Consider the following 27,284-nt stretch of genomic DNA (forward strand, 5'->3'; position numbering starts at 1 on the left):
CCCCCAGCGGCAACAGATCTCCTGAAACACGTCCGGGTGAAGGGACCATTCCCCTGCGTCCATGCCCTGGCGACTGAGAAAGTCTGCTTCCCAGTTTTCTACGCCCGGGATGTGAACTGCGGATATGGTGGATGCTGTGGCTTCCACCCACAGCAGAATCCGCCGGACTTCCTGGAAGGCTTGCCGACTGCGTGTCCCACCTTGGTGGTTGATGTAAGCCACCGCTGTGGAGTTGTCCGACTGAATTCGGATCTGCTTGCCTTCCAGCCACTGCTGGAACGCTTTTAGGGCAAGATACACTGCCCTGATCTCCAGAACATTGATCTGAAGTGAGGACTCTTGCTGAGTCCACGTACCCTGAGCCCTGTGGTGGAGAAAAACTGCTCCCCACCCTGACAGACTCGCGTCCGTCGTGACCACCGCCCAGGATGGGGGTAGGAAGGATTTCCCCTTCGATAATGAAGTGGGAAGAAGCCACCACCGAAGGGAAGCTTTGGTTGCCTGAGAGAGGGAAACGTTCCTGTCTAGGGACGTCGGCATCCTGTCCCACTTGCGTAGGATGTCCCATTGAAGTGGACGCAGGTGAAACTGCGCGAAAGGGACTGCTTCCATTGCTGCCACCATCTTCCCCAGGAAGTGCATGAGGCGCCTCAAGGGGTGTGACCGACCTTGAAGGAGAGATTGCACCCCTGTCTGTAGTGAACGCTGTTTGTCCAGCGGAAGCTTCACTATTGCTGGAAGAGTATGAAACTCCATGCCAAGATATGTCAGCGATTGGACTGGTGTCAGATTTGACTTTGGAAAATTGATGATCCACCCGAAACTCTGGAGAATCTCCAGAGTAACGTTGAGGCTGTGTTGGCATGCCTCTTGAGAGGGTGCCTTGACCAGCAGATCGTCTAAGTAAGGTATCACTGAGTGACCCTGAGAGTGGAGGACCGCAACTACTGTAGCCATGACCTTGGTGAAAACCCTTGGGGCTGTCGCCAGGCCGAACGGCAGTGCCGCGAACTGAAGGTGTTCGTCTCCTATGGCGAAGCGCAAGAAGCGCTGATGCTCTGGAGCAATTGGTACGTGGAGATAAGCATCCTTGATATTGATCGATGCTAGGAAATCTCCTTGGGACATTGAGGCGATGACGGAGCGGAGGGATTCCATCCGGAACCGCCTGGTCCTTACGTGTTTGTTGAGCAGTTTTAGGTCCAAAACAGGACGGAAGGACCCGTCCTTCTTTGGAACCACAAACAGGTTGGAGTAGAAACCGTGGCCCTGTTGCTGAAGAGGAACCGGGACCACCACTCCTTCTGCCTTCAGAATGCCCACCGCCTGCAGAAGAGCCTCGGCTCGCTCGGGAGGCGGAGATGTTCTGAAGAATCGAGACGGAGGACGAGAGCTGAACTCTATCCTGTAACCGTGAGACAAAATGTCTCTCACCCAACGGTCTTTTACTTGTGGCAGCCAGGTGTCGCAAAAGCGGGAGAGCCTGCCACCGACCGAGGATGCGGTGTGAGGAGGCCGTAAGTCATGAGGAAGCCGCCTTAGTAGCGGCACCTCCGGCGGTCTTTTTAGGGCGTGATTTAGACCGCCATGCGTCGGAGTTCCTCTGATCCTTCTGAGGCCTTTTGGACGAGGAGAATTGGGACCTGCCCGCACCCCGAAAGGACCGAAACCTCGACTGTCGCCTCCTCTGTTGGGGTGTTTTTGGTTTGGCCTGGGGTAAGGATGTTTCCTTTCCCTTGGATTGTTTGATGATTTCATCCAATCTCTCACCAAACAAACGGTCGCCAGAAAATGGCAATCCAGTTAAGCACTTTTTGGAAGCCGAATCTGCCTTCCATTCCCGCAGCCACAAGGCCCTGCGTATTGCCACCGAATTGTCGGCTGCAACCGCCGTACGGCTCGCAGAGTCCAGGACAGCATTAATAGCGTAGGACGCAAATGCCGACGTTTGAGAGGTTATAGACGCCACCTGCGGCGCAGACGTACGTGTGAGTGCGTCAATTTGCGCCTGACCAGCTGAGATAGCTTGGAGTGCCCATACGGCTGCGAATGCTGGAGCAAAAGACGCGCCGATAGCTTCATAGATGGATTTCAACCAGAGCTCCATCTGTCTGTCAGTGGCATCCTTGAGTGAAGCTCCATCTTCCACTGCAACTATGGATCTAGCCGCAAGTCTGGAGATTGGAGGATCCACCTTGGGACACTGAGTCCAGCCCTTGACCACGTCAGGGGGGAAGGGATAACGTGTATCCTTAACCCCATAGCGACGGCCTAACGTCTCAAGACGTCGGAAAAACAGGGTACTTATTCTGTTCCGACGTCTTGAGACGTCAGGCCGGAAAAAGCTTGTAGCGCCCCCCAGTGACGAAAAATCTCGGGGGTTTCAGCTACCGGAGGTAGCTGAGACCCCCAAGATTATGAATCGGGGTGTTTTTTTTGGACCCCGTTAATGCGATCGCCGGTATACACCGTATACCGGCGACAACATTAAAAAAAAAAAATGGCCGGTAAAATTGATTTATTTCTCATCTGACGTGATCAAACATGTCAGATGAGAAATAAATATAATCCTCTAGTGCCCCCAAAGCCCCCGGTACCGGAGAGTCCCCCCACCACCCCTACCCCCCCTCCGGAAAATCCAAGATGGCGCCGACGAGCGCTGAAAACTGCCGCCGCCGCCGGCTCTGTATTCATTTCCCTCCGATCTGAAATGATCAAACATTTCAGATCGGAGGGAAATGTCCTCCCCCTGACCCCTCCTCCGGTACACCGGAGATCTCTGGTCCCCGGAGCCCCCTCCGGTTCTCCAGAGCCGCCTCCCCCCTCCCCCCTCCGGAGCGTGGAAAATGGCGGCCGCATTCATCCTACTCTTTCTGCCGCATGTGACACGTCACATGCGGCAGAAAGTTGTCCCCAGGTCCCCCCGTCACCCTCCGTCACCCCCCCCCCAGCCCCCGGTCATATGTTACCTGTCTGCTGGTGCTCCGGCCCCGCGATCACGCCGCCTCCTTCTCTTGAATGCTGGCGGCGCATGCGCAGACAGCGGCTGTCAGCTGGATCCCTGCAAGCAGGGATCCTGCTGACGTCGCTGATGCACAGGCTCCACTGTGGACCGGGGGAGGGTGAGTGCAGTGATCTGCAGCCACACTCCTCACATGGAGAGGCTGCTGTTCCAGAAAATGGGGGGTACGTTCTGTGAGCGTGCCCCTCATATTCTGGAATGAGGTTACTGCAGGTCACTCTGCCCTAGGTTGGACCGGGGCAGTGTGAGTGCAGTATTCTCAGATTACTGCACCCACACTGCTCATGGAGAGCTTGCTCTTCCAGAAAATGGGGGATACGTTCCCTGAACGTGCCCCCCATATTCTAGAAGATCCAGAGACGGCGTGGGACCTCAAAAATGGATTACAGCGACCGAAATGTATTTATTTACAATAAATTGGTAAAAGAGGAATGTTTCGGGGAGTTTTTTTTCAAATAAATTTTTTTTTTGTCTTTATTTTTTTCTATTTCTTGACTGGGTTAGTGATGTCGGGTATCTGTTCAGATGCCGTAACATCACTAACCCCAGGGCTTGATGCCAGGTGACATTACAGCTGGTATCAACCCCATATATTACCCCGTCTGCCACCGCACCAGGGCGCGGGATGAGCTGGAGCGAAGCGCCAGGATTGGCGCATCTAATGGATGCGCCACTTCTGGGGCGGCTGCGGCCTGCTATTTTTAGGCTGGGAAGAGTCCAATAACCATGGCTCTTCCCACCCTGAGAATACCAGACCCCAGCTGTCTGCTTCACCTTGGCTGGTGATCTAATTTGGGGGGACCCCACGTTTTTTTTTGTTTTTTTTTTAAAAAACGCCTGGGGAGCCCTCCAAATTGATCACCAGCCAAGGTGAAGCTGTCAGCTGTGGTTTGCAGGCTACAGCTGTCTGCTTTACCCTAGCTGGCTATCAAAAATAGGGGGGACCCCACGTCGTTTATTTTAATTAATTTTTTGGGGGGCTAAATACAAGGCTAGGCACCCTTTAGTGCCACATGAAAGGCACTAAAGGGCGCCAGCTTAGAATATGCAGGGGGTGGGACGTTATATTTGTTTGACATCTATCCATTCATCCATTGTAGCATTTTAGGCTGTGCGCCCACAATCGGGATTTGCAGCGTTTTGGGCGCAGAGTGTTTTCCCTGCGTCCATAACGCTGCATTGTGCAGTAGAAGCACAGTGGAAGGATTTTTAGAAATCCCATGCCCAATGTGCTTGCCCAATGTACTTCTCTTCTCCGCAGCATAAACCGACCTGTGGCGCAGCTTCCCGAGCCTCAGCATGTCAATTTATGCTGCGGAGATGAGTGTTCTCTGCAGGTAGCATAGAGCTCCACAGCGGCCTGAACCCAAATCGTGGGCATGGGCAGCTGCGTTCTCCCGTGGACAACACTCACATCTCTGCAGGAGGCTGACACTGTGTACTAGACGCCGTGTCGCTGGATCATGGCCACATAGCCTAAAAGTGAGACATTTGTTGCTACAGCAACATTTTTGTGAAGTACCTGTGGATTCAAAATGCTACTATACTCCTGAATAAAATCCAGTTTCCAAAATGGAGTCACTTGTGGGGGGTTTCGAATGTATAGGTACCCAAGGGGCCCTGCAAATGTGACATGGTGCCCGCAATTTATCTCAACTTTTCCAGAATTCAAATGGTGCTCCTTCCATTCCAAGCCCTCCCATTTATCCAAACAGAGGTTTTTGGCCACATGTGGGGTATCCCTGTGCTCATAAGACATTGGATAACAACCTCTTGGGTCCACGGTTTGTTGTTGTCTCTTGAAAAAGTGAGAAATTTGATGCTGAAGCAACATTTTTGTGAAACAAAATGAAAATTTTCAATATGGCAACCTAAGCTTATCAAAATCTGTGAAGTATTCGTGGATTCAAACTGCTCACTATACACCTAGATAAAAGCCTTGAGGTGTCTTGTTTCCAGAATGGAGTCACTTGTGGGGGGCCTCCACTGTTTAGGCACCTCAGGGGCTCTCCAAATGCAACCTGGCGTCCGCTATTGATTCCAGCCAATTTTGCAGTCAAATGGCACTCCTTCCCTTCCGAGCCCTGCTGTGCACCCAAACAGTTGATTTCCACCACATATAAGGTATCGCCAAACTCAGGAGAAATTGCACAATAAATGTTATGCTGAATATTTTCCTTTTACTCTTGTAAAAAAAAAAGCTACCTGGTTGAAATAACAATTTTGTGGTAAAATTTTATTTTTTTTTTTTCATGGCTCAACGTTATAAAATTCTGTGAAGCACCTGGGGGTTCAGGGTACTCACCAAACATCTAGATAAATTCCTTGAGGGGCCTAGTTTCCAAAATGGGGTCACTTGTGCGGGGTTTCTGCTGTTTAGGTACCTTAGGGGTCCTCCAAATGTGACATGGTGCCCGCAATCTTTTTCAGCCAAATTTCCTTTCCAAAATTCAAATATTGCCCCTTTCGTTCCAAGCCCTCCCATTTGTCCAAACAAAGGTTTCAGACCACATGTGAGGTATCACCGCGCTCATAAAAAAGTGGTTAACAAACCTTGAGGTCAAATTTTTGGAATTACCTCTTGAAAAAGTGAGAAAATTGATGCTAAAGCAACATTTTTGAGAAAATTATTAAAATTTTCAATATGACAACGTAACGTTAACAAAATCTGTGAAGTACCTGTGGATCTAAAATGCTCACTATACCCCTAGATAGAATCCTTGAGGGGTCTAGTTTCCAAAATGGTGTCACTTGTGAGGGATTTCTTCTGTTTAGGTACCTTAGCGGACCTGTAAATGCAACATGGTGCCCGCAATCTATTTCAGCCAAATTTGCTTTCCAAAATTCAAATATTGCTCCTTCTGTTCCGAGCCCTCCCATTTGTCCAAACAGAGGTTTCTGATCACATGTGGGGTATTGGCGCGTTCATAAGAAAGTGGGGAACAAGTTTTGGGGTCCATTTTGTTGTGTTATTTCTTCTAAAAGTGAATAAATTTGGGTTAGAGCAACATTTTTAGGTAAAATTTAATTTTTGCTTTTTTTTCATTCCACATTGCTTTTGTTCATGTGAAGCACCTGAAGGGTTAAATAAACTTCTTGAACGTGGTTTTGAGTACTTTGGGGGGTGCAGTTTTTAGAATGGTGTCACTTTTGGGTATTTTCTATCATCTAGGCCTCTCAAAGTCACTTCAAATGTGATGTGGTCCCTAAAAAAATGGTTTTGTAAATTTTGATGTAAAAATGAGAAATCGCTGATAAACTTTGAACCCCTCTAACTTCCTAACAAAAAAAAATTTTGTTTCCAAAATTGGTCTGATGTAAAGTAGATAAGTGGGAAATGTTATTTATTAACTATTTTGTGTCACAGAAATCTCTGGTTTAACGGTATAAAAATTCAAAAGTTGAAAATTGCAAAATTTTCAAAATTTTTGCCAATATTCAATTTTTTTCATAAATAAACGCAAAAAATATTGTCCTAAATTTGGTACTAACACGAAGTCCAATATGTGACGAAAAAACAGTCTCAGAATCACCGGGATCCGTTGAAGCGTTCTAGAGTTATAACCTCATAAAGTGACACTGGTCAGAATTGCAAAATTTGGTCTGGTCATTAAGGTGAAAATTAGCTCCGTCACTAAGGGGTTAAGGCGCTTGGAAAAACGCTTATCTGGACAAGCTCGGTGTTTCTGGACTGCCTCTCTGAAGTCAGAGTGGTCCAGAAACATACTCTTTGTACGCTTGGGAAACCTGAAACGGAATTTCTCCTGCTGAGAAGCTGACTCCTCCACTGGAGGAGCTGAGGGAGAAATATCCAACATTTCATTGATGGACGCAATAAGATCATTCACTATGGCGTCCCCATCAGGAGTATCAAGGTTGAGAGCGGCTTCAGGATCAGAATCCTGATCAGCTACCTCCGCTTCATCATACAGAGAGTCCTCTCGCTGAGACCCTGAACATTGTGATGATGTCGAGGGGATATCATAGCGAGCTCGCTTAATCGGTCTGGGGCTGCGGTCCGTGTCAGAGACCTCACCCTGGGATCCATGAGACACCCCGGGAGGACATTGCTGTTCCAACTGAGGGGGACCAGGGGGCAATGATTCCACAGTGCCCCTGGCTTGAGATGCCGGCCTGGACTTCAAGGCTTCTAATATCTTAGCCATAGTCTCAGAAAGTCTTTCAGTAAAAACTGCAAACTCCGTCCCTGTCACCTGGACAGTGTTAACAGGTGGTTCTCCCTGGGCCGCCCTTAGCAGAGGCTCCGGCTGAGAAAGTGCCACAGGGGCCGAGCATTGCACACAATGAGGGTCAGTGGAACCTGCCGGCAGTATAGCCGTACATGCTGCACAGGCAGCATAGTAAGTCTGTGCTTTGGCACCCTTGCTATTTGTGGACGACATGCTGTTGTCTCCTCTGAGCAATACAGGAGGGTATATAGACAAAAATCAACAGTGCACCATACAGTGTAAAGTATAGTCTATAATCATGTAATCTATAAGTACACTTCTGCACTAGTGGGGCCAGCACCACAGGTGCTGCTTACCGCCTTCGCAAAGCGGTTGTGTGGGCACCAGAAATCCTGCCTGGGTCTCCCTGAGCTTGTCTCTCCTCTCCAGCGTTAGCAGAGCTGAGAGGAATGGCTGCCGGCGTCCTGAGGAGAGGAGGGAGCCGTGGGCATGACCCAGAAAAGTGCGGGAACTGGTGCCCCACTGTGCAGAGTGAGGGGGGTGGAGTATGCAAAGCATGCTCCAGCCCTCAGTGCTGCCGTCCTGTACAGCGTCCCGCCCTTCCCCTGACTGGCAGGGCTGGGGGCGGGAAGAAAACGAGACTAGGCCGCAAAAGCCGGGGACTCGAGTTATAAGCGCGGCCGCCGTATAAGCGCGGTCGGCGCGGAAGTCCCCGGCGCACTAACAGTCCCAGCCGCGCCGTAGTGATAACCATGGCAGCGGCGGTCAGCGCGGCAGTCCCCCTACACGAACACACTCAGCGACGCTGAAGTGTGTAATGGCACAAACGCAGTCAGCGCTGCTGTCCCCGGTGCACTAGCACACCCAGCAATGCTGGAGTGTTGCTGTGCGCGGTCCCCACGGGGACACAGAGTACCTCAAAGTAGCAGGGCCATGTCCCTGAACGATACTCGGCTCCTATCCAGCATGGTCCTCAGGAGCTGTGGATGGAGCACGGTCTCATGTGCCTGGAGACCGAAAAGATCCCACTTCACCCAGAGCCCTAATTGAGGGATGGGGAAGGAAAGCAGCATGTGGGCTCCAGCCTCCGTACCCGCAATGGATACCTCAACCTTAACAACACCGCCGACAAGAGTGGGGTGAGAAGGGAGCATGCTGGGGGCCCTGTTATGGGCCCTCTTTTCTTCCATCCGACATAGTCAGCAGCTGCTGCTGACTAAGCTGTGGAGCTATGCGTGCATGTCTGCCTCCTTCGCACAAAGCATAAAAACTGATGAGCCCGTAGCAGTACGGGGGGTGTATAGGCTGAAGGGGAGGGGCTTTACACTTTTAGTGTAATACTTTGTGTGGCCTCCGGAGGCATAAGCTATACACCCAATTGTCTGGGTCTCCCAATAAGGAGCGACAAAGAAAGGGGATTTTGTTGGGGAGATTGTCCGTGACGCCACCCACGGTTGTGGTGATTTCACCACCGCTGCTCGATATGGGGATCCCGGGGATGGTGATGCGAAGCAGCCAGGTGTTGTGTTGCCCCTCCGTGGGTAGGGGTTGGTGATCCCGGGGCCCGGTGATGAGATGGGAGATGCAGGGCCTGGTGGGCGCAGGGACGCAGGGGCAGCGCTGTGCCTTGCAGCACTGTGGTACTCACTCAGCCTGAGACGTTGACAGTTTTACGGTAAACCACACGGCTGGAAAGACGGTTCCCATGGACGGCTGCACTTGCTCTCCCAGTAGGTGACGGTGATGTCCCTTTTCCTTGCACCTTTGTTTCTGTGTTGGTAGCGATGGGTTCCCACCGGTAACCCGCTCCCCGGCTTCAAGCTGGACCGGAGGAGCTCTACTCTTTGCCCGCAGGCGCTGGCCCTGAGAAACTGGTGCCCTGGCGGTGGCGGTGTTTCTGCTACAATGGTTGGGCTGTTGCCTTCAACCGGGACTTGGTTGTTGGGGGATCTACGTCCCCTTCACTGACGGATTCGGCAAATTATGGCGACTCCTAGCCTTGCCGGGGTCCGAGAGGCCCCTGCCCTGGTGCTGACTGTCCTTTGGTACACTGCTTCAGACCGCCGGGCTACTACCCGTCCGCGGTCCTTCCAGGAACTTCCAAACGGTCCCCCTCCAGACAGTCACCGCCGTTGCTGACCTTGCTGACCCTGTCCTGCACACAACTGGACTCCCTTTTCAGCTTTCTTTCTGTCACCTTTCACCTTTCTTCCACTTCTCCTACTCCTCCTTTACCACTTCCACTTCACTTCCTTTCACTTTCTCCTCCTTTCTCTGTCTGCACTCTAGCCCTGCCTGGGCTCAATTGCTGGGTTTATCCGTCTCCAGAGCTGTGTCCTCCTCGGTGGGCGGAGCCAACCGCCTGGCCCACCCCCTGGTGTGAACATCAGCCTCTGGAGGAAGGCAACAAGGATTTTTGGTTAGCTTCGATGTACCTAACTGGGGTGTAGGGTGTGTTGGTGCAATGACCTGTGACCCCTGGCTTGCCCAGGGCGTCACACTATTACCCTAGTGAAAATGAAACATTGGGGATTAAACACCATTTTTGTGGTTAAAAATGTATTTTTTCATGTTCACGGCTCAACATTATAAAATTCTGTGAAGCACCTGGGGGGGGTTTATGGTGCTCAGCAAACAGTTATATAAATTCCTTGAGGGATTCAGTTTGTAAAGTAGGGTCACTTGCGGAGATTTTCACTGTTGAGGCACATCAGGGGCTTGGCTAGTATGACTTGGTACCCATTCCAACTAAATCGGAACTCAAATATGGCACACCTTCCCTTCTTCATTTTGCACTGTGCCTCAAAACTATTTTCCACCACTTATGGGGTATCAACGTACTAAGGAGAAATTGCACAACAAATTGTATGGTGCATTTTCTCTTCTTAAGGCCCTGTTACACGCTACGATATATCGGACGATATGTCGTCGGGGGTCACGGATTCCGTGACGCACATCCGGCATCGTTTGACATATCGTACCGTGTGACACCTCCGGGCGACTGTTAACGAGCAAAAATACTCACCTTATCGTTGCTCGTTGACATGTCGTTCATTTTCAAAATGTCGGTCACATTCCTGGATGCAGGTTGTTCGTCGTTCCACATCGCTCCGTGTGACACCTCGGGAATGACGAACACAGCTTACCTGCGTCCCGCCGGCAATGCGGAAGGAAGGAGGTGGGCGGGATGTTTACGTCCCGCTCATCTCTGCCCCTCTGATTCTATTGGTCGGCCGCTTTGTGACGTCGATGTGACGCTGAATGTCCCTCCCCCTTTAGGAAGAATATGTTCGCAGCCCACAGAGAGGTCGTTCGGGAGGTAAGTCCGTGTGACAGGGGTTAACAACTTTGTGCGACACGGGCAACAAATTGCGAGTGTTGCACAAACGATGGGGGCGATCGCACGATAAATCGACGCTTTTAACGGGGTCTTTACCCTTGTGAAAATAAAAGATTTGGGGCTAAAGTAACATTTTTGTGGAAAAAATAAAATGTTCATTTTTTCCTTCCACATTGCTTTAGTTCCTGTAAAGCACCTAAAGGGTTAATAGACTTCTTGGAAGGGGTTTTGATCAGCTTGAGGGGCGCAGTTTTTAGAATGGCGTCACTTTTGGGTATTTTCTGTCACTTCGGCCTCTCAAAGTCACCTCAAATATGACGTGTTATGGGTCTCATAGAAGTTATGGGCTCAGAACGTGATAATGTGAATAAAAAAGAGTAGATTTTGCTTTTCTACTGTCCCAGGCCTGTAATATTTTAGATTTTTGTTAATGAATAATGATTTATTTTTCTCAGGAATTTTCTGACATTTTTTGTGAGGCAGAAACAGCTACTTTACAAGGGATGATATGATACAATTAATAAAGGCAAATGTTAATCGTTCTCGTCCCCACAAAGGTAAAGCCAGTGCATATTTCGGGTGTTGTTCCGCAGCCCGCTGGTGAAGTGCTGGCGATGAGTAGTCAGACTGGAGACCTCATATGTATGAGGATGGAGCAAAGGGAAGGCGTCTGCGTCTGTCAATAAAGTTTGTTGAAGAAAAAAAAGGGGGGCGTTGTACGGGAAGCTGTGTACAGACAGCAACAGGCAGCTGCGAGTGTGAGGAAGGCGCAGCGGTGCCGGAAGAGACGAGTGTCCGGCTGACGGGGTCCCCCTGGAGAAGGCTGCCAGCTGTGAGTACAGGTGTACCCGGCGGTACCTGCAGGCGTGGCCGGCACCGCACACCCCGGAGCTGCGCCTGCGCGTCCTGTCACATTCAGCACGTGCTTACGTTCACTGAGCTGGCTGGGAGTTGTAGTGCTCTCCCCCGCGTTACACCACAGCCGGGCACACGCTCCCTTCGCTTCTTCACATCCTCCTTATAGAATAGGAGCAGTGATGGAGCCTCCTCACAGCGGACTCCATATAATGCGACCCGGGCTGGCCGGTGCATAAGGCTGTGTTCACATTTCAGGCAATAACCGCTAAAGCCAATACCCTGACGCGTCCTCATCTCACACGTTTAATAAAGTTTCCAGAAGCATTTTGTTAACGTTTTCTTTAAAAAAAAACCAGACGTTTTTCACTGGCGTGTAAAACACGCACATGTCCCTGCGTGTGCCGTGATTCACGGCACACGTGGGTTGTCTAAGTGCAATCCAGGCTCCATTCTCCGTGGCCCGTGATTGCACTTAGAAATGAATTCACCTGCACCCGCTCCCGCTGTCCATGGTGCTGATCGCTCCCGCGGTGCAGCATCCGGCCGGCGGTGACCCCCGCAGCAGCTGCTTCCGGGTCGGCTGTGTTGTGCATCATTAATATGCGCGACAGTAATCAGCCGGCTTAGAAGCAGCAGGGAGAACGGGCTGCAGAGAGCGTGGCTGAAGCCGGGTGAGTAAAAATGTTTATTATTTTAAATGCACGTTTTTTTCTGGCACGTGTTTCACGGACCACACCACTGCGTGGTCCGTGGAACATCAGTGATGCCAGAAAAAAATGGACATGTCTCCGTGCGGCAATCACGCACACGCGGCTACGCCGCACGGAGACACGTGCAGTGAAAAATCACTGACGTGTGAGCAGACCCATTCATTATAATGGGTCTGCGTATGTCAGTGATTCTGGTACGTTTAAAAAAAAGCACAAACGTCCCAGAATCACTGACGTGTGAAAGGGGCTTAATACAAATTCTAACAGTCTATTCAGTAGGACTATCAGCTGTGTATCCACCAGACTTCTGCACAACACAACTGATGGTTCCAACCCCATTTATAAGACAAGAAATCCCACTTATGAAACCTGACAGGACACACCTGTGAAGTGAAGACCATTTCCGGTGACTACCTCTTGAAGCTCATCAAGAGAATGCCAAGAGTGTGCAAAGCACTAATCAAAGCAAAAGGTGGCTACTCTGAAGAACCTAGAATATAAGACATATTTTTAGTTGTTTCACACTTTTTTTGTTAAGTATTTCATTCCACATGTGTTAATTCATAGTTTTGATGCCTTCAATGTGAATCTACAATTTTCAGAGAAATGAAAATAAAGAAAACTCTTTGAATGAGAAGGTTTGTCCAAACTTTTGCTCTGTACTGCATATATAATATATACACACACACACAAACACTTTTTTTTCACTTTTCGCATTGAAATAATTTTGCTTTGCATCTCAAACCAGCAGCTTTTATTAATTTAAACTGTGGCTATAGGTACAAATTTCAGTACAAAGTGAGAAATGTGCTGCTCCCCAACACTGTCTTCACAGTGATATCCACAGTGGTCATATGGCCTTCTATCTGGGTGGTCCACAGTAAGGCTGCTTTCACACTACGTTTTTTTAGCATGCGTCATGAACTTTTTTTGCTGCAAAAGTGGATCCTGTTTTTGCAAAGAAAAACGCATGCAAACGCATGTGTTATTTTGCAGGATCCTGTCACTTTAAGTTTATGGGCGGGCATTGGAGTCATGTGATCGGGAATGAGGGGAACTGAACGTGAAAGACTGGGAGCCAACATCTGACAGCTGTGGAGGCTCGTAAGCAAGGTAAACATCGGGTAACTTGCTTGGATACCCAATATTTACATTGGTTACGAGCGTCTGCAGCTGCTAGGAGCCGGCTCCCTGCACACGTAACCAAGATAAACATCGGGTAACTAAGACCACGGTTACCCGATGTTTACCTTGGTTACGAGCGTCCTCCGCTCTCAGGCGGGGGGAGAGTGGAGAGACAGGGAGGGGGAGGGAGGGGGAGAGAGAGACTGATCACACCAGGCTGGTTTCTGGGCATGCTTAGTAGAGCAAGCAGGATCCTGTCTATCAGCATGCCAGCGTTCACATGCGTTTGCATGCAGTATAGTCAGGATCCAGCAATTTGCAGTATTTGGACGCAGCTCAAAAACGCTACAAGTAGCGTTTTTGAAAAAAGTAAAAAAACTACAAGTCGCTGGATCCTCACTATAACGCACGCAAACGCAGGTGAACGCATGTTGGCGCGAGTCCATTGCAAATGCATTGAAATAAACGCATTTGCACTGGATCCGTTTTTGCGTTAAAAAAACGTTCATGACGGATGTTAAAAAAACGTGTGAAAGCAGCCTAATTATGTTGCTTGGGCATGTACCCTAAGGCTATGTGCACACGCTGCGTTTTTTTGACGCTGTGTTTTTGTGCATTTTTGGCCGCTAAAAACGCACAAAAAACGCACCCGCGGCAAAAAACGCATGCGTTTTTACCACGATTTGGTGCGTTTTTGGCTGTGTTTTGCTGCATTTTTGACCTCTGCGTTTTTTTTGCGTTTTTCCAATGCATTGCATGGGGGGAAAACGCAGGAAAGAATTGAAATGTCCATTTTTTTTTTTTTCAAGCAAAAAAACGCAGCTTAAAAAAAGTTGTATGCGGACAGCAAACATGAAAACTCATAGACTTTGCTGGGGAAGCAAAGTTATGCAGTTTTGAGGCCAAAAACTTACCCGAAAAACGCGCAAAAACGCAGCGAAAAACGCACTGTGCGCACATAGCCTAAAGGGGGCTTTACACGGTAGCGATATCGTAGCAATTTGTAGCGATAGCGAGCATGTAAGTACCCGCCCCCGTCGTGCATGCGATTGTTTGTGATCGCTGCCGTAGCGAACATTATCGCTACGGCAGCGTCACACATACTTACCTTGTCGGCGGCGTCGCTCTGACTGCCGAACAATCCCTCCTTCAAGGGGGAGGGACGTTCGGCATCATAGCGACGTCACTGCAACGTCACTAAGCGGCCGGCCAATCAAAGCGGAGGGGCGGAGATGAGCAGGACGTAACATCCCGCCCACCTCCTTCCTTCCGCATTGTGGCCGGCGGCAGGAAAGGAGACGTTCCTCGCTCCTGCGGTGTCACACATAGCGATGTGTGCTGCCGCATGAGCGATGAACCACCTGGATAAAAAACCCTTACCGCTTTTTAAGTTTGGGACGACCTCTCCATGGTGAACGATTTTCACCATTTTTGAGGTCGCTTAAGGTCGCTAGTCAGTGTCACATGCTGCGATATCGTTAATGACGCCGGATGTGCGTCACTAACAACTTGACCCCGACGACCAAACATTAACGATATCGTAGCGTGTAAAGCCCCCTTTAGGCTATGTGTGCACGTTGCGTCCTGCCATGACAAATATTTTGCAGCGTTTTGTCACTGCATGTGCGTTTCAAAATTCAGCCAAAAAGCTGCGTTTTGGAGGCATTGTGAATGCAGAATTCATGCTTTCTGGATGCTTGCTTTCCCATAGAAAGAGTGGGAAAACCATCCAAAGCGCACAAAAGGAGTGACATGTTGCTTTTTTAAGTGCATCAATTTTGTCAAAAATTTGGCATGCAAAACGCTGCTTTTAAAAACGCAACGTGGTCATGGAATTTGCTAAATTTTCATAGACTTTGCTGGGGAAGCAGAATGCATGCGTTTAGGCTGCAGTTTAAAACGCTGCGTAAACACATTAAAAAAAACGCAACATGCACACATAGCCTAGAGATTCCCCTTTGGCAGAGAACTCCAACTACTGTATTATAAAAACAAAATACAATTCCGTCTTTAGTAAGACAGTTAAAGAAGTTTCAACTACTAATGTGATCCCCTTTCTTTCTTTTATCCTAACTCTTCCTAACTAACACCTTCTTAATAGACTTCTGCTTTCTACTATACTCCAGTAAGCTAATCTCTTAGGGGTACTTCTCACATAGCGAGATCACTAGCGAGATCGCTGCTGAGTCACGTTTTTTGTGACGCAGCAGTGACCTCATTAGCGATCTCGCTGTGTGTGACACTGAGCAGCGATCTGGCCCCTGCTGTGAGATCGCTGCTCGTTACACACAGCCTTGGCTCATTTTTTATTGTTGCTCTCCCGCTGTTAAGCACACATCGCTGTGTGTGACGGTGAGAGAGCAACAATCTGAATGTGCAGGGAGCCGGCGTCTGGCAGCCTGCGGTAAGCTGTAACCAAAGTAAACATCGGATAACCAAGGTGGTTACCCGATATTTACCTTAGTTACTAGCGTCCGCCGGCTTCCTGCTCCCTGCACACATAGCCGGATTACCCATCGCGTAAATAAGCAAAGGTTTGCTTATTAACCCGATGTGTACTGTGGCTACGTGTGCAGGGAGCCAGCACTAAGCGGTGTGCGCTGGTAAACATTGTAAATATCGGGTAACCATTCCCGATGTTTACCGTGGTTACCAGTGTCTGCAGCTTCCAGACTCCGGCTCCCTGCAAGCGCAGCATCGCTTCCACGTCGCTGGGGGCTGGTCGCTGGGGAGATCTGCCTGTTTGACAGCTCACCAGCGACCATGTAGCGACGCACCAGCGATCCTAACCAGATCAGATCACTGGTGCATCGCTAAAGTGTGACGGTACTCTGAGGCTCGTAAATAGCTTTAATGTTGTGGTAGCTTTGATCCTTCTGGCTGCAGACCGGAGTTGGACCAACTGAGCAGGACACGTCATTGGTGGGAGCTGAGAGGAGAGTGAAGTGTGATCTGGGCATGCGTGTCCAGACTGCTGTCCCTCACAAGGAGGCAGCCCTGCCCGCACCAGTGACGTACCCTGTTCTGTTGGTCTAATTCCGATATGTAGCTAGAACAATCAAAGCTACAACAACAATAAAGGCATTTACGAGCTTCGAGATCAGCTTATAGGAGCAGAGTAGACAGCGGAAGTTTATTAGGAAAGAGTTAGGATAAAAGGGGGTCACATTAGTAGTGGAAAACGTCTTTAAAGGTACACATACAAAACAGCCACAGTTAAATCCATCCAGATGTAACAATTAACATTCATTTTTCTTTGTAAGTAATTGGCTTTTCTCTCTTTACTTTTAGGCATTCAAAAAAATAATGGATGAATTGCAAAATAAATTTGAGCGTATCACTCCAACAACGCTACATATCCATGCAGAGGTTACAGAGACACATTTTTATGCATCTACTGCAGAAGACTTAGATGCCAGGATAGCCAACCTAGTAGAAGTATTTTTGCTGCAGGTTTATAGGTGCAAACTATGCCAGTTTACCAGCAGCTTAAAAAATAAAATCTACCTTCATGTGTCAGATGTGCATCAGCTGGTCCAAACACCTCTGATCTCAGAAAGCACTGAACAAGAAGAAAGTGATTCTTATGGCATTGGAGAGGAAATGACTCAAGAAAATAAGGAGAACGAGGACAACTTGGAAAAAATGCCCTTCTTATACAGAATGTTAAACACTCTGAGCCCAGCGTCTTGTGATATGAGTCTTGGTGACCAAAGTGTGAATACAAATATGGTCGGTGCAAGTGAGGTGAATTCATTATTTGAGGTAGAACAGTCCGAGTTCCCCATGGATGAATCTATGCCAAGTGACTCCATGCCACCTTCAAGCTCTGCTAATTCTCCCAAAAGTAAAGATGAAGATGAAGCTCAATGCGAGCACCTCTTGTCTCTGGGTCTATACCGCATCTCTAACCTGAGGCCACTCTCTTTATCAACGGAAACAAAAGGTCCTAAAATCAACTTGGTTCAAGAATCTGTAAGAACAAGGAGCAGTGTTAGAAGGCTTGCAAATCTTCCCTCCTTGTCGACAGACCAGATCAAAAACAACGATAACCAGAAAAAAAGTCATAAGTGTGCTTCATGTCAACTTGAATTTGAGACAAAGGACACCTACAAAGTACATACGCAGTGCCACAGCGACGGTGATGGGTTCACCTGCATGTATTGTGGCCACGTCATGAGTGAATGGGACCCAATGGACAAGCACATAAAAAGTCATTGCCTGGTAAGAAAGAGCTACCAATGTCAGGTATGTGAGAAACGGTTCATGACCCAGAGTGCATGGAAAAGCCATATGAGAGGCCATGACCAGAAGAGTGAACTGTTCTTGTGCACAAAGTGCCCTTTATCATTTGAAAGTGAAAGCGTTAAAAACCTGCATGTGACCTGTCATAATGAAGATGTCTTCAAGTGTTGTCAATGTGGACTTGTCGGTATGTGCTTCATATTTTGTCCTAGGAAGCTTATGTTAGTAGTTGATCATTATTGACTCCAGTGTCTGCACCCCATCTTGACAGAAAAAAACAGAAATGTAGAAATTTTTGAAAATTTATTAAACAAGAAAACTGAAATATCACGTGGTCATAAGTATTTAGACCCTTTGCTCAGTATTGAGTAGAAGCACCCTTTTGAGCTAGTACAGCCATGAGTCCTCTTGGGAATGATGCAACACGTTTTTCACACCTGGATTTGGGGATCCTCTGCCATTCTTCCTTGCAGATCCTCTCCAGTTCCGTCAGGTTGGATGGTGAACAATGGTGGACAGCCATTTTCAGGCCTCTCCAGAGATGCTCAATTAGGTTTAGGTCAGGGCTCTTGTTGGCCCAGTGAAAAATGGTCACAGAGTTGTTCTGAACAGGGCTGTGGAGTTGGAGTCGTGGAGTCGGAGTCGGTATAAAATGCACCGACTCTGACTCCTAAAATATATAATAAATTGGGGACAGTAGTGCAATGCAGAATGTGCTGAATATTTTACTAAATAATAACATTTAGTATAATGCTTATATTTAAGTGAACAATGTATTGTAGTACAATGTGAACATCAGACATTCAATTATTTTTATGATACAATAATCAAGATATTTAGATAGAACATAAAATATATTTATTGGAATACAACTTTAGAACACAAAAAACTAATAAAATGTAAATATGTAATACACTATGTAATATATATTTTATATACATACACATACATGCACACAAAGATATATGTAATCTACTGTATATTACATAGTGTATTATTACATATTTAAAATTTATTACAGTTTGTGTTCTAAAGTTGTATTCCAATAAATATATTTTATGTTCTATCCAAATATCTTGATTATTGTATCATAAAAATTATTAAATGTCTGATGTTCACATACACATGTTCATGTACTACAATAAATTTTTCACCTAACCATAAGCAATATATGTAGGAGTCGGAGTCGGTGCAAGAGAAATTGAGGAGTCGGAGTCGAAGGTTTGGTTTACCGACTCCACAACCCTGGTTCTGAAGCCACTCCTTTTGTTATTTTAGCTGTGTGCTTAGGGTCATTGTCTTGTTGGTAGATGAACCTTCGGGCAAGTCTGAGGTCCAGAGCACTCAGGAAGAGGTTTTCTTTCAGGATATCTCTGTACTTGGCCGCATTCATTTTTCCTTCAATTGCAACCAGTCGTCCTGTCCCTGCAGCTGAAAAATACCTCCATAGCATGATGCTGCCACCACCATGTTTCACTGTTGGGATTGTATTGGGCACGTGATGAGCAGTGCCTGGTTTTCTCCACATATACCGCTTAGAATTATCACCAAAATGTTCTATCTTTGTCTCATCAGACCAGAGAATGTTATTTCTCATAGTCTGGGAGTCCTTCATGTGTTTTATTTTTGCAAACTCTATGTGGGCTTTCATATGTCTTGCACTGAGGAGAGGCTTCCATCGGGCCACTCTGCCATAAAGGCCCGACTGGTGGAGGGCTGCAGCGATAGTTGACTTTGTGGAACTTTCTCCCATCTCCCTACTGCATTTCTGAATCTCAGCCACAGTGATCTTGGGTTCTTCTTTACCTCTCGCACCAAGGTTGTTCTCCAACGATTGCTCAGTTACGCTGAACGGCCAGGGCTTGGATGAGTTCTGGTTGTCCCAAACTTCTTCTATTTAAGGATTATGGATGCCACTGTGCTCTTAGGAACCTTTTAGTACTGCAGAAATTCTTTTGTAACCTTGGCCAGATCTGTGTCTAAAAATCCAGAAAAAGACAGTTTGCACTCTGATAATGCTAAAGTATGGAAACCATGAATGTCTGAACATAGTCCTGCATTACTGCTTAGAGAAATCTAAGAAAAATGAGATATTTAGCATATAGAAATGGCCATTTGTATATCTGCCCAGTTACCATGTCACAGCATATATCACGGCTTATCCTATATAGCAGGTTCCTATTTTTCCATACAGAGGAGGCTTTTAACCCAAAGAGAGGCTTCAGCATAGCGTTAGGTACCCAGTTACGAGATATGCCGTGAAGGGGCAACTGGGCAGATATACAAATGGCCATTTATATATGCTAAATATCTCATTTTTCTTATATTTCTCTTAGCAGTAATGCAGGTCTATGGTCACACATTCATGGTTTCCATACTTTAGCATTTCAGAGTGCAAACTGTCTTTGTTTGTATTTTATGTCATGTTCAGTCATGCACCTGTTGACAATTTAGTTTGATGAGTGCTGTCAGTCTTTTTGTTTATGTTCAGATCTGTACCGTGCCACTATTTTGTCTATGAGCTTCTTGTGCAGTTCCTTTGACCTCATGATTCTCATTTGGTCTGACATGCACTGTGAGCTGAGGTCTTATATAGACAAGTGTGTGCCTTTCCAAATCAAGTCCTATCAGTTTAATAAAACATAGCTGGACTCCAATGAAGGAGTAGAACCATCTCAAGGAGGATCACAAGGAAATGGACAGCATGTGACTTAGGCTAGGTTCACATTTCTGTAAATTTGTATCAGTCACAATCCGCGGCTCTGGTAAACAACGGAATCCGTTTGGCGGATTCTGTTGTTTCCCATAGACTTGTATGAGTGGCGGTTTGCGACTGATGACCTTGCGTTGCATCCGCTGCGCAGCTCATCAGTCATTTTTGGACTGACCGCCAGGCGGAAACAATGCAGAATCTAACTTTTTTTGGGTCGTCAAAATTAACACACCGCGCAGGAATCTGTCGCAATCCATCAAGCTTGTAATGTTTGTCTCTGGTGCTGGATTCAGTCATAATCCGTCTTACGACGGAATCCAGCGCTGGATTCCGTCATGCTCTACTGAGCATGCCCAGCATGTTTGGCACACCCACTGGGCTGTCCCAAACACAAACGGATCATGACGGATCCGTGAAAAAATGGACGCACATCGGATGTAACGGACGCGATGGATCAGTTTTTTTTCACAGGATTCTTGTGAACGGAATCCTGTGAAAAACTCGTCAGTTGACATCTAAAAAACGACGGATCCGTCGCTCACTTGCAATGACGGACCTGACTGATTTAAAACAACGGAAATGTGAACCTAGCCTTAATACGAGTGTCTGACCAAAGGGTCTGAATACTTATGACCATGTGATATTTCAGTTTTCTTGTTTAATAAATTTGCAAACATTTCTACATTTGCTTTTTTTCTGTGAAGATGTACCCACTGTACATTTTTTTTTCTTCTATTCATGCAATGCATCTTCCTAAGACCCATTCCTAAAGGGCTTTTCTCAACTTTTTCTCTCTATCCCGGGACTTTGTGTTTTGCTGTGGGGCATTGCACTCCTGATTGAGTTGACGTTTGGTTCAGCAGCACGGTTATGCCGCTGGCCCAAACTGTGTCCTTTGCAGTGCAGTTTGTGGGGACCATAGTGAGATCAAAGCTGGCTAGATAAGGTCATCTGGCCAACTGCAGAGCAACACTTGCAAGCTCCTCTGCAGGGGTGTCAAACTCCGCTGGGTTTATTGTCCGCATTTAGTTAAAATTTGAATGTGGGGGGGCCATGTTATTTGCAGTTATTTACATTTTTAGTCATATAATATATTTTTTTTAGTTATATATATATATATATATATATATATATATATATATATATATATATATATATATATATATATATATATATCTATCTATATCTTTTTGATTCCTTTTCTATTAACATATTTGTTACATACATGTTTTATTTTTTAAATGGCATTCATTGTATGGGTTATGGTACAGTGTTATAGCTCGGGTCATTACAGATGTGACAGTAACAAACGTGCGCTTTTTTGTTTACTTTAGTTTATGTATAAAACAGCATTCTTAGTGGTAAAATGTTTTTTTTCATGCTTTTATTTTGAGAATATATATACATATATATACAATTTATTTTTTCCTCACTTGGTCACATGCAGTAATATTGTCTTACAATTAGTACCATATAGCAATTCTGGTCAATATTTACACACTCAAACACACACGCATGCATGCACACGTACATATTATGCTCACCTTACCTTCCGTTCCATCGCCGGCCTCACGGTTCTTGTAGTTCGCCGCTACAGGATGTGTATTGGTAACCATCTCAACGATGGAGGAACTTCCGCTGTCAGCTGCTACTCAAAGGCTGCGCGCTGACCAATCAGAGGTAAGCAGCTCCTGCCTTTGACGTCAGCGCTCTGGCAGCGGAATTTCCAGCATCGGTCATGATGGTTACCCGATACACATCCTGTACTGGCGAACTACAAGATCCAGGAGACCGGCGATGGAACGGAAGGTAAGGTGAGCATAATATGTGTGTGTTTGTGGAATGGCACAATAGAGGACTAGGATGGCACATTTAACAAGTTGTGTAACGAATTGTCTGCATTGCAATGATTTCCTATGGGAAATCTTGCTTTGCTAGATGAGTAACTTGGTTAACAAGCAGACTCCCAGAACGGATTGTTCTCGTTAACCAAGGTTCCACTGTCCTTGAACTTGCAATCATCTAATCGCTTGTGCTATACAAAGTGCTGCTTAGCACTGCTATGTATAGCAAAAATCATGGTCTCCTATGAATGCCAGCTAAATGCTGACTTTCCCAGGAGAACCGTCATGACGAGAATGGAGGTCTTCAGCAGACCTCTAGCTGGCATGGCAAGCCATCGGCATCCTGCGATTATATCACGGATGCGCCGTTGGATGCGTGGACTGATGTGCCTCCCAACCAGCGCACAATAAATGCCGCTGACCAAGATTGGCAGAAACATTTCACAGGTTAAAAGCAGCGGACAGAGCCCCGCTCCACCCATGGCTCTTAGAGGTAGATGATGGCTCAATTATTCAGCCATCATCTGCCTGGAAAGATGTGGACTCGATGTGTATGCCCACTGCAAAGTCAGGGACACGACGTGACGTAAATGTACGTCACATAGTGTGAAGGGTTTAAACATGTACTATAGACAAGGAATTCCTACCCAAAAACTTGTAAAAAATGTCTCTTAAGCACAATGTTTTTACTTTCAAAAGAACAGATTTTGGCTGCAGAATAAGACTGCTTTCACGCTACATTTTTTTAACATGCATCATGAACGTTTTTTTGCTGTAAAAGCGGATTCTGCTTTTACAGCAAAAAATGCATGCATTGCTAACGCATGTGTTATTTTGCAGGATCCTGTCATTGGATGTTTAGGGGCGGGAGTGAGGGGAACTAAACGTGCCAGACTGGTAGCCGGCTTCTTACAACTGCGGAGGTTCGTAACCAAGGTAAACATCGGGTAACTTGCTTGGATACCCGATATTTATCTTGGTTACGAGCGTCTGTACACGTAACCAACGTAAACATCGGGTAACTAAGAGAAGTGGTTACCCGATATTTACCTTGGTTACGAGTGTCTGCAGCTCTCAGGTGGGAGAGAGAGACAGGAGAGGGAGGGGGAGAGACAGAGAGAGAGAGGGAGGAGAGAGAGGGTGAGAGAGGGAGGGGGAGAGAGAGACTGATCACCCGAGGCTGGTTTCTGGGCATGCTCAGTAGAGCAAGCAGGATCCTGTCTATCAGCATGCCAGCGTTCACATGCGTTTGCATGCTGTTTAGTCAGGATCCAGCAATTTGCAGTATTTGGACGCAGCTCAAAAACGCTACAAGTAGCGTTTTTGAAAAATGTTAAAAAACTGCAAGTCGCTGGATCCTCACTATAACGCACGCAAACGCAGGTGAACGCATGTTAACGCGAGTCCATTGCAAATGCATTGAAATGAAAACGCATTTGCACTGGATCCGCTTTTGCGTTAAAAAAACGTTCCTGACGGATGTTAAAAAAACGTAGTGTGAAAGCAGCCTAAACCCGCAGCAAAAACGCTACATGTAAACAATAGCCGAATACCCCATTGTTTATTTAAATGTTTTTAGAATTGTCAATTTAATGTTTTCAAGAATGAATAATAGAGGTACAACACAACTGCGTTATAAGAAAAGTCTCCAGAATTATTATTTAATGGGAAAATCATATTTAATAAAGCAGACATGTTGAAGTTCATCTTTAAAAGAAACTTGTCAGGTGATTCTCATGCCCCGAACCATGGTCAGCTTGAATCAGAGACGTGCTCCATTATTAGCAATATCTGTGCGTTAGGTGCTCATTGAGAAGTCTGTGAGACTTGGTCCAAGCCCTCACCGAGTTTCTCCGCCATCTGAATTAGCCCAGACACTGAGATCTACAGCATAATTTAAACAAGGAGCAGACTAGTTACAAGGAAGGGGTGAGATTGGGGATTTACAACCCAGCTTTTCCCTGCCATGCTTTGCGTGACTGACAGGTTTCTCCCTGTGTGTATGTGTGTATACAGCCAGACCCGTCAATCATCTTAAACTGGGCGGGGAGAAGCCTTGTCCTCCTCGTCACCTCGTTCCTGGCTCCTTGTTCAAAGCATGTTTTCTCTAAAGCGCCGCAGCATGTCAGAGTAAAACAAGGATATTCCTAGTAACAGAGACCGTCTCTGACTCTGGGATCACCCAACAGGATGCCTTTTAATCTGTTTATCAGGATCTGTTATAATCTATTTTATCTAAATAGTGACCGTTTTATTCATATTATTATGTAGAACAAGAATGGAACAAGATATTTGAGCATTTGTGCAAGCATGACAGCAGCTTGAAGCCCTTTATATGTAGCAAATGCAGCAAGACATTTTTCACCAAGTAAGTGATTTTGTTTTATGAAATGCTGCAGTGTGTGCCACAGTGTAAGCATGTAATATCACAAGCTGCCTTTTGACCGCCACTTATAAGCAGTATATCATGCAATGCAGTAAGATAAAAAATGCAGGTTTACATATAGTATGACACTTTTTATACCATATGCTGGATGCATGGCGGCCTTATGGATATATTAGGTGTATGTGACGGAAATTGAACTTCTTGAAATAAAGAGGTAAGCTCTAACAGAACTAAGACCTTTTTCTTGCCTATAGGATATTATCATTTTTCCAACAGGGTTAATAAGCGTGCATTCTACAGAAATGAAACAATCACTACCTGCCTCCAAGTCTTATGGGGACATTAGACATAGATTTGTCTAGAGAGAAAATCTTATTTAAATGCTGATTTATTTTTAACGTAATTAACCAAAATATTGTGCAAAAGAGAAGTTATTTTAAACTTTATCATTACATTATCAGCCATTTCAGCTAAAGTTTTTAATTGTACTCTCTCCAGATTGATTTATCACCGCTCACACAGCGGCCCATAGTACTACTTGTGCAAACCTCATGTTAGTCAACAGAGACACGTGGAACATTTTTGTGTCTTGTTATTTATATATATATATATATATATATATATATATATATATATATATATATATATATATATATATTTTACCAATAATTTTTATTTTTTTACATATCATAACATAAGTATGAGATAGACATTAATCACAATTGGGTCATAATAACATTGTGTTCTTTTGTGTTATCTCTTTTTAAACTATAAATCAAGAACCTTGAACTTCCCTTCCCTAGCCCTCCCCCCAACCCACGCAGCTAGCTTCTTTTCTGACTTTATAGAGTTGGTCCACTCCACCCCGGAAATACCAACTCCCATTCTTTATGTCTAACAGCATAGGTTCTTCTTCCTTTTAATTATCTATGGGTACTTTCAACTTTCCCAACGAGCCATTTATGTCTTCCAGTAAATACCATGTCGTTGATCTGAATGGTGTCATGTAGTTAATAATTTTTGTTTCAGTGTGATAGCGCAGCAAAAATGCCCTCCATTTTGTTATAAATGTTTTAATCCCTTGCTCCTTACTTCGTTCTGCCTCCCACCAGTCTAGATTGAGTAAGGCTTTAAGCTGTCCGATAATCTCGCCAAATTCAGGTAGCCGGTCATCTAGCCAGTGATTAGGATTAATCGTTTAACCATTAGGCATATAGAGTGAAACAAAATCGGACTAGCCCCCCCTCCCTCCATAGATTTCTCACCCTCGCCTGACTCACAGTGGAATAGGTATCTCAGTGGACTCAGAGGTATGTTTTTCTTCCACAACCTCTCCGCCATATTTCTTATGTTTTCCCATAAAGCTCTTACTGTTGGGCAGTCCCAAAGACCATGGAAAAGATCTGCATCTCTGAGCTTACATTTTGGGCAGTGTATTTTGCGTTCCCTCATTGCAGCTGACACCGGGATGTTGAATGCTTTGATTGCCCTGTGCATAATTCGGAACTGCGTATCCCTCCACACCTCGCTCAGTACACTTTTCCTCAAGATTCTCCATCCATCTAAAATTTGTTGTCCTATCTCCATACCTGTCCTTCCCAATTGCTGCACCCAACTTTTAAAAATTTGATCTGGCTCTTTCTGGATAAAAATCCCTTTGAACCGTCTATATAATGCTGTTATGGTTGGTTTTCCTCCCATGGGAAGAAGAAAGTCGTCCATGACATTATTACATGTTTCTTCCTCGACCCGCACCAGTAGGGACATTACCAAACCCTTTATTTGCCCGTATTGTAGCGCCTGGTGTGCCCTCAGCCCAAATTTATCTATCTCCTTTTGCCTCATCCATCTGTTTTCTTCCTTATGAAGCAAACGTGCCACGTTTTGTATCCCCTTTTCCCTCCACTCCTGTAACAAGCTGTTTTCCCTCAAAGCCGTGAAGGTGGGGTATCTTGTTAATATTTTTAGTTGGTTTATATTGTTTTATAAAAAGTAAATTCAAAATCAGCAATGGAGGTCAGTCAGGATTAGTGATGGGCAGAATCGCAGATACCCAGGATCGGTGGGTCCAACTAGGTTAAGGGAAAAAAAACGGGATTTGGCCTGGTTCTCGTCCCATATAAATCTGTGTGAACCAGAATCTGGAGCTTTAAAATGGCTACAACACTAGCTCTATTGCTAGTAACACAATGGCTCTAACACTAGTTCCGGGGCCGCTCATAATATACATATTCACTGCTTCTCCCACCCACTGGCAGTCCCTGTGTCTCTGGTTGCAGTCAGACGCGTCCCCACCCTGCTTGTTTGACTGCAACCAATTAGAGGCTCTGTGTGTGCATCTGTATTGCTGTAAAAATAAATTAAAAAATTGGCACAGGGTCTCCCCTTATTATGATACTAAGCACACATAAAACATACGGCTACAGGGCCCCAGCCGTGCGCTTATCTTGGCTATGTTTAGAAACCGCGTGCGGCTTTTTTTAAAAAATTATTGAAATAAATAATTTAAAAAAACGGCATGCAGTGCCCCTAATTTTGATACCCAGCCATGATAAAGCCGACAGCTAACAGCTGGTATTCTCTGGCTGGGGAGACCCATGGTTATTGAGCGTCCCCAGCCTAAAAATAGCAGTCAGCAGCCGACCAAGATTGTCACATCCATTAGATGTGACAAGCCCGAAACTTTACCCAGCTCATCCCGATTGCCCTGGTGCAGTGGCAATCAGAGTAATAAGGGGTTAATAGGTGACGACTTTTTAAAATTGGCAGAAACAATAAAATTTGCATATACAATAAAAACAATTTACATGAATACATGGGTTGAACACGATGGAATTAAGTCTACCTTAAA

The 27,284-nt window shown here is 46.0% G+C and overlaps 1 protein-coding gene across 2 annotated transcripts in view; it reads left to right on the forward strand.

The window, feature by feature from the left end:
• Positions 1-27,284, forward strand: part of LOC142243165 (uncharacterized) — a 79,779-nt gene that overhangs the window by 17,630 nt on the left and 34,865 nt on the right. Inside the window, exons 1-3 of one of the 2 annotated variants that reach the window (XM_075314796.1) lie at positions 11,278-11,384; positions 16,537-17,677; positions 24,319-24,415. In XM_075314796.1, the coding sequence (XP_075170911.1) occupies positions 16,552-17,677; positions 24,319-24,415 (1,223 nt within the window). In that variant the 5' untranslated portion in view covers positions 11,278-11,384; positions 16,537-16,551. Of the gene's footprint in view, positions 1-11,277; positions 11,385-16,536; positions 17,678-24,318; positions 24,416-27,284 lie in introns of those variants that run through there. The other variant, XM_075314797.1, reaches the window with a different exon arrangement.

The sequence above is a fragment of the Anomaloglossus baeobatrachus genome, chromosome 6 (genome assembly GCF_048569485.1).
Source record: "Anomaloglossus baeobatrachus isolate aAnoBae1 chromosome 6, aAnoBae1.hap1, whole genome shotgun sequence".
Taxonomy (NCBI): Eukaryota; Metazoa; Chordata; class Amphibia; order Anura; family Aromobatidae; genus Anomaloglossus; species Anomaloglossus baeobatrachus.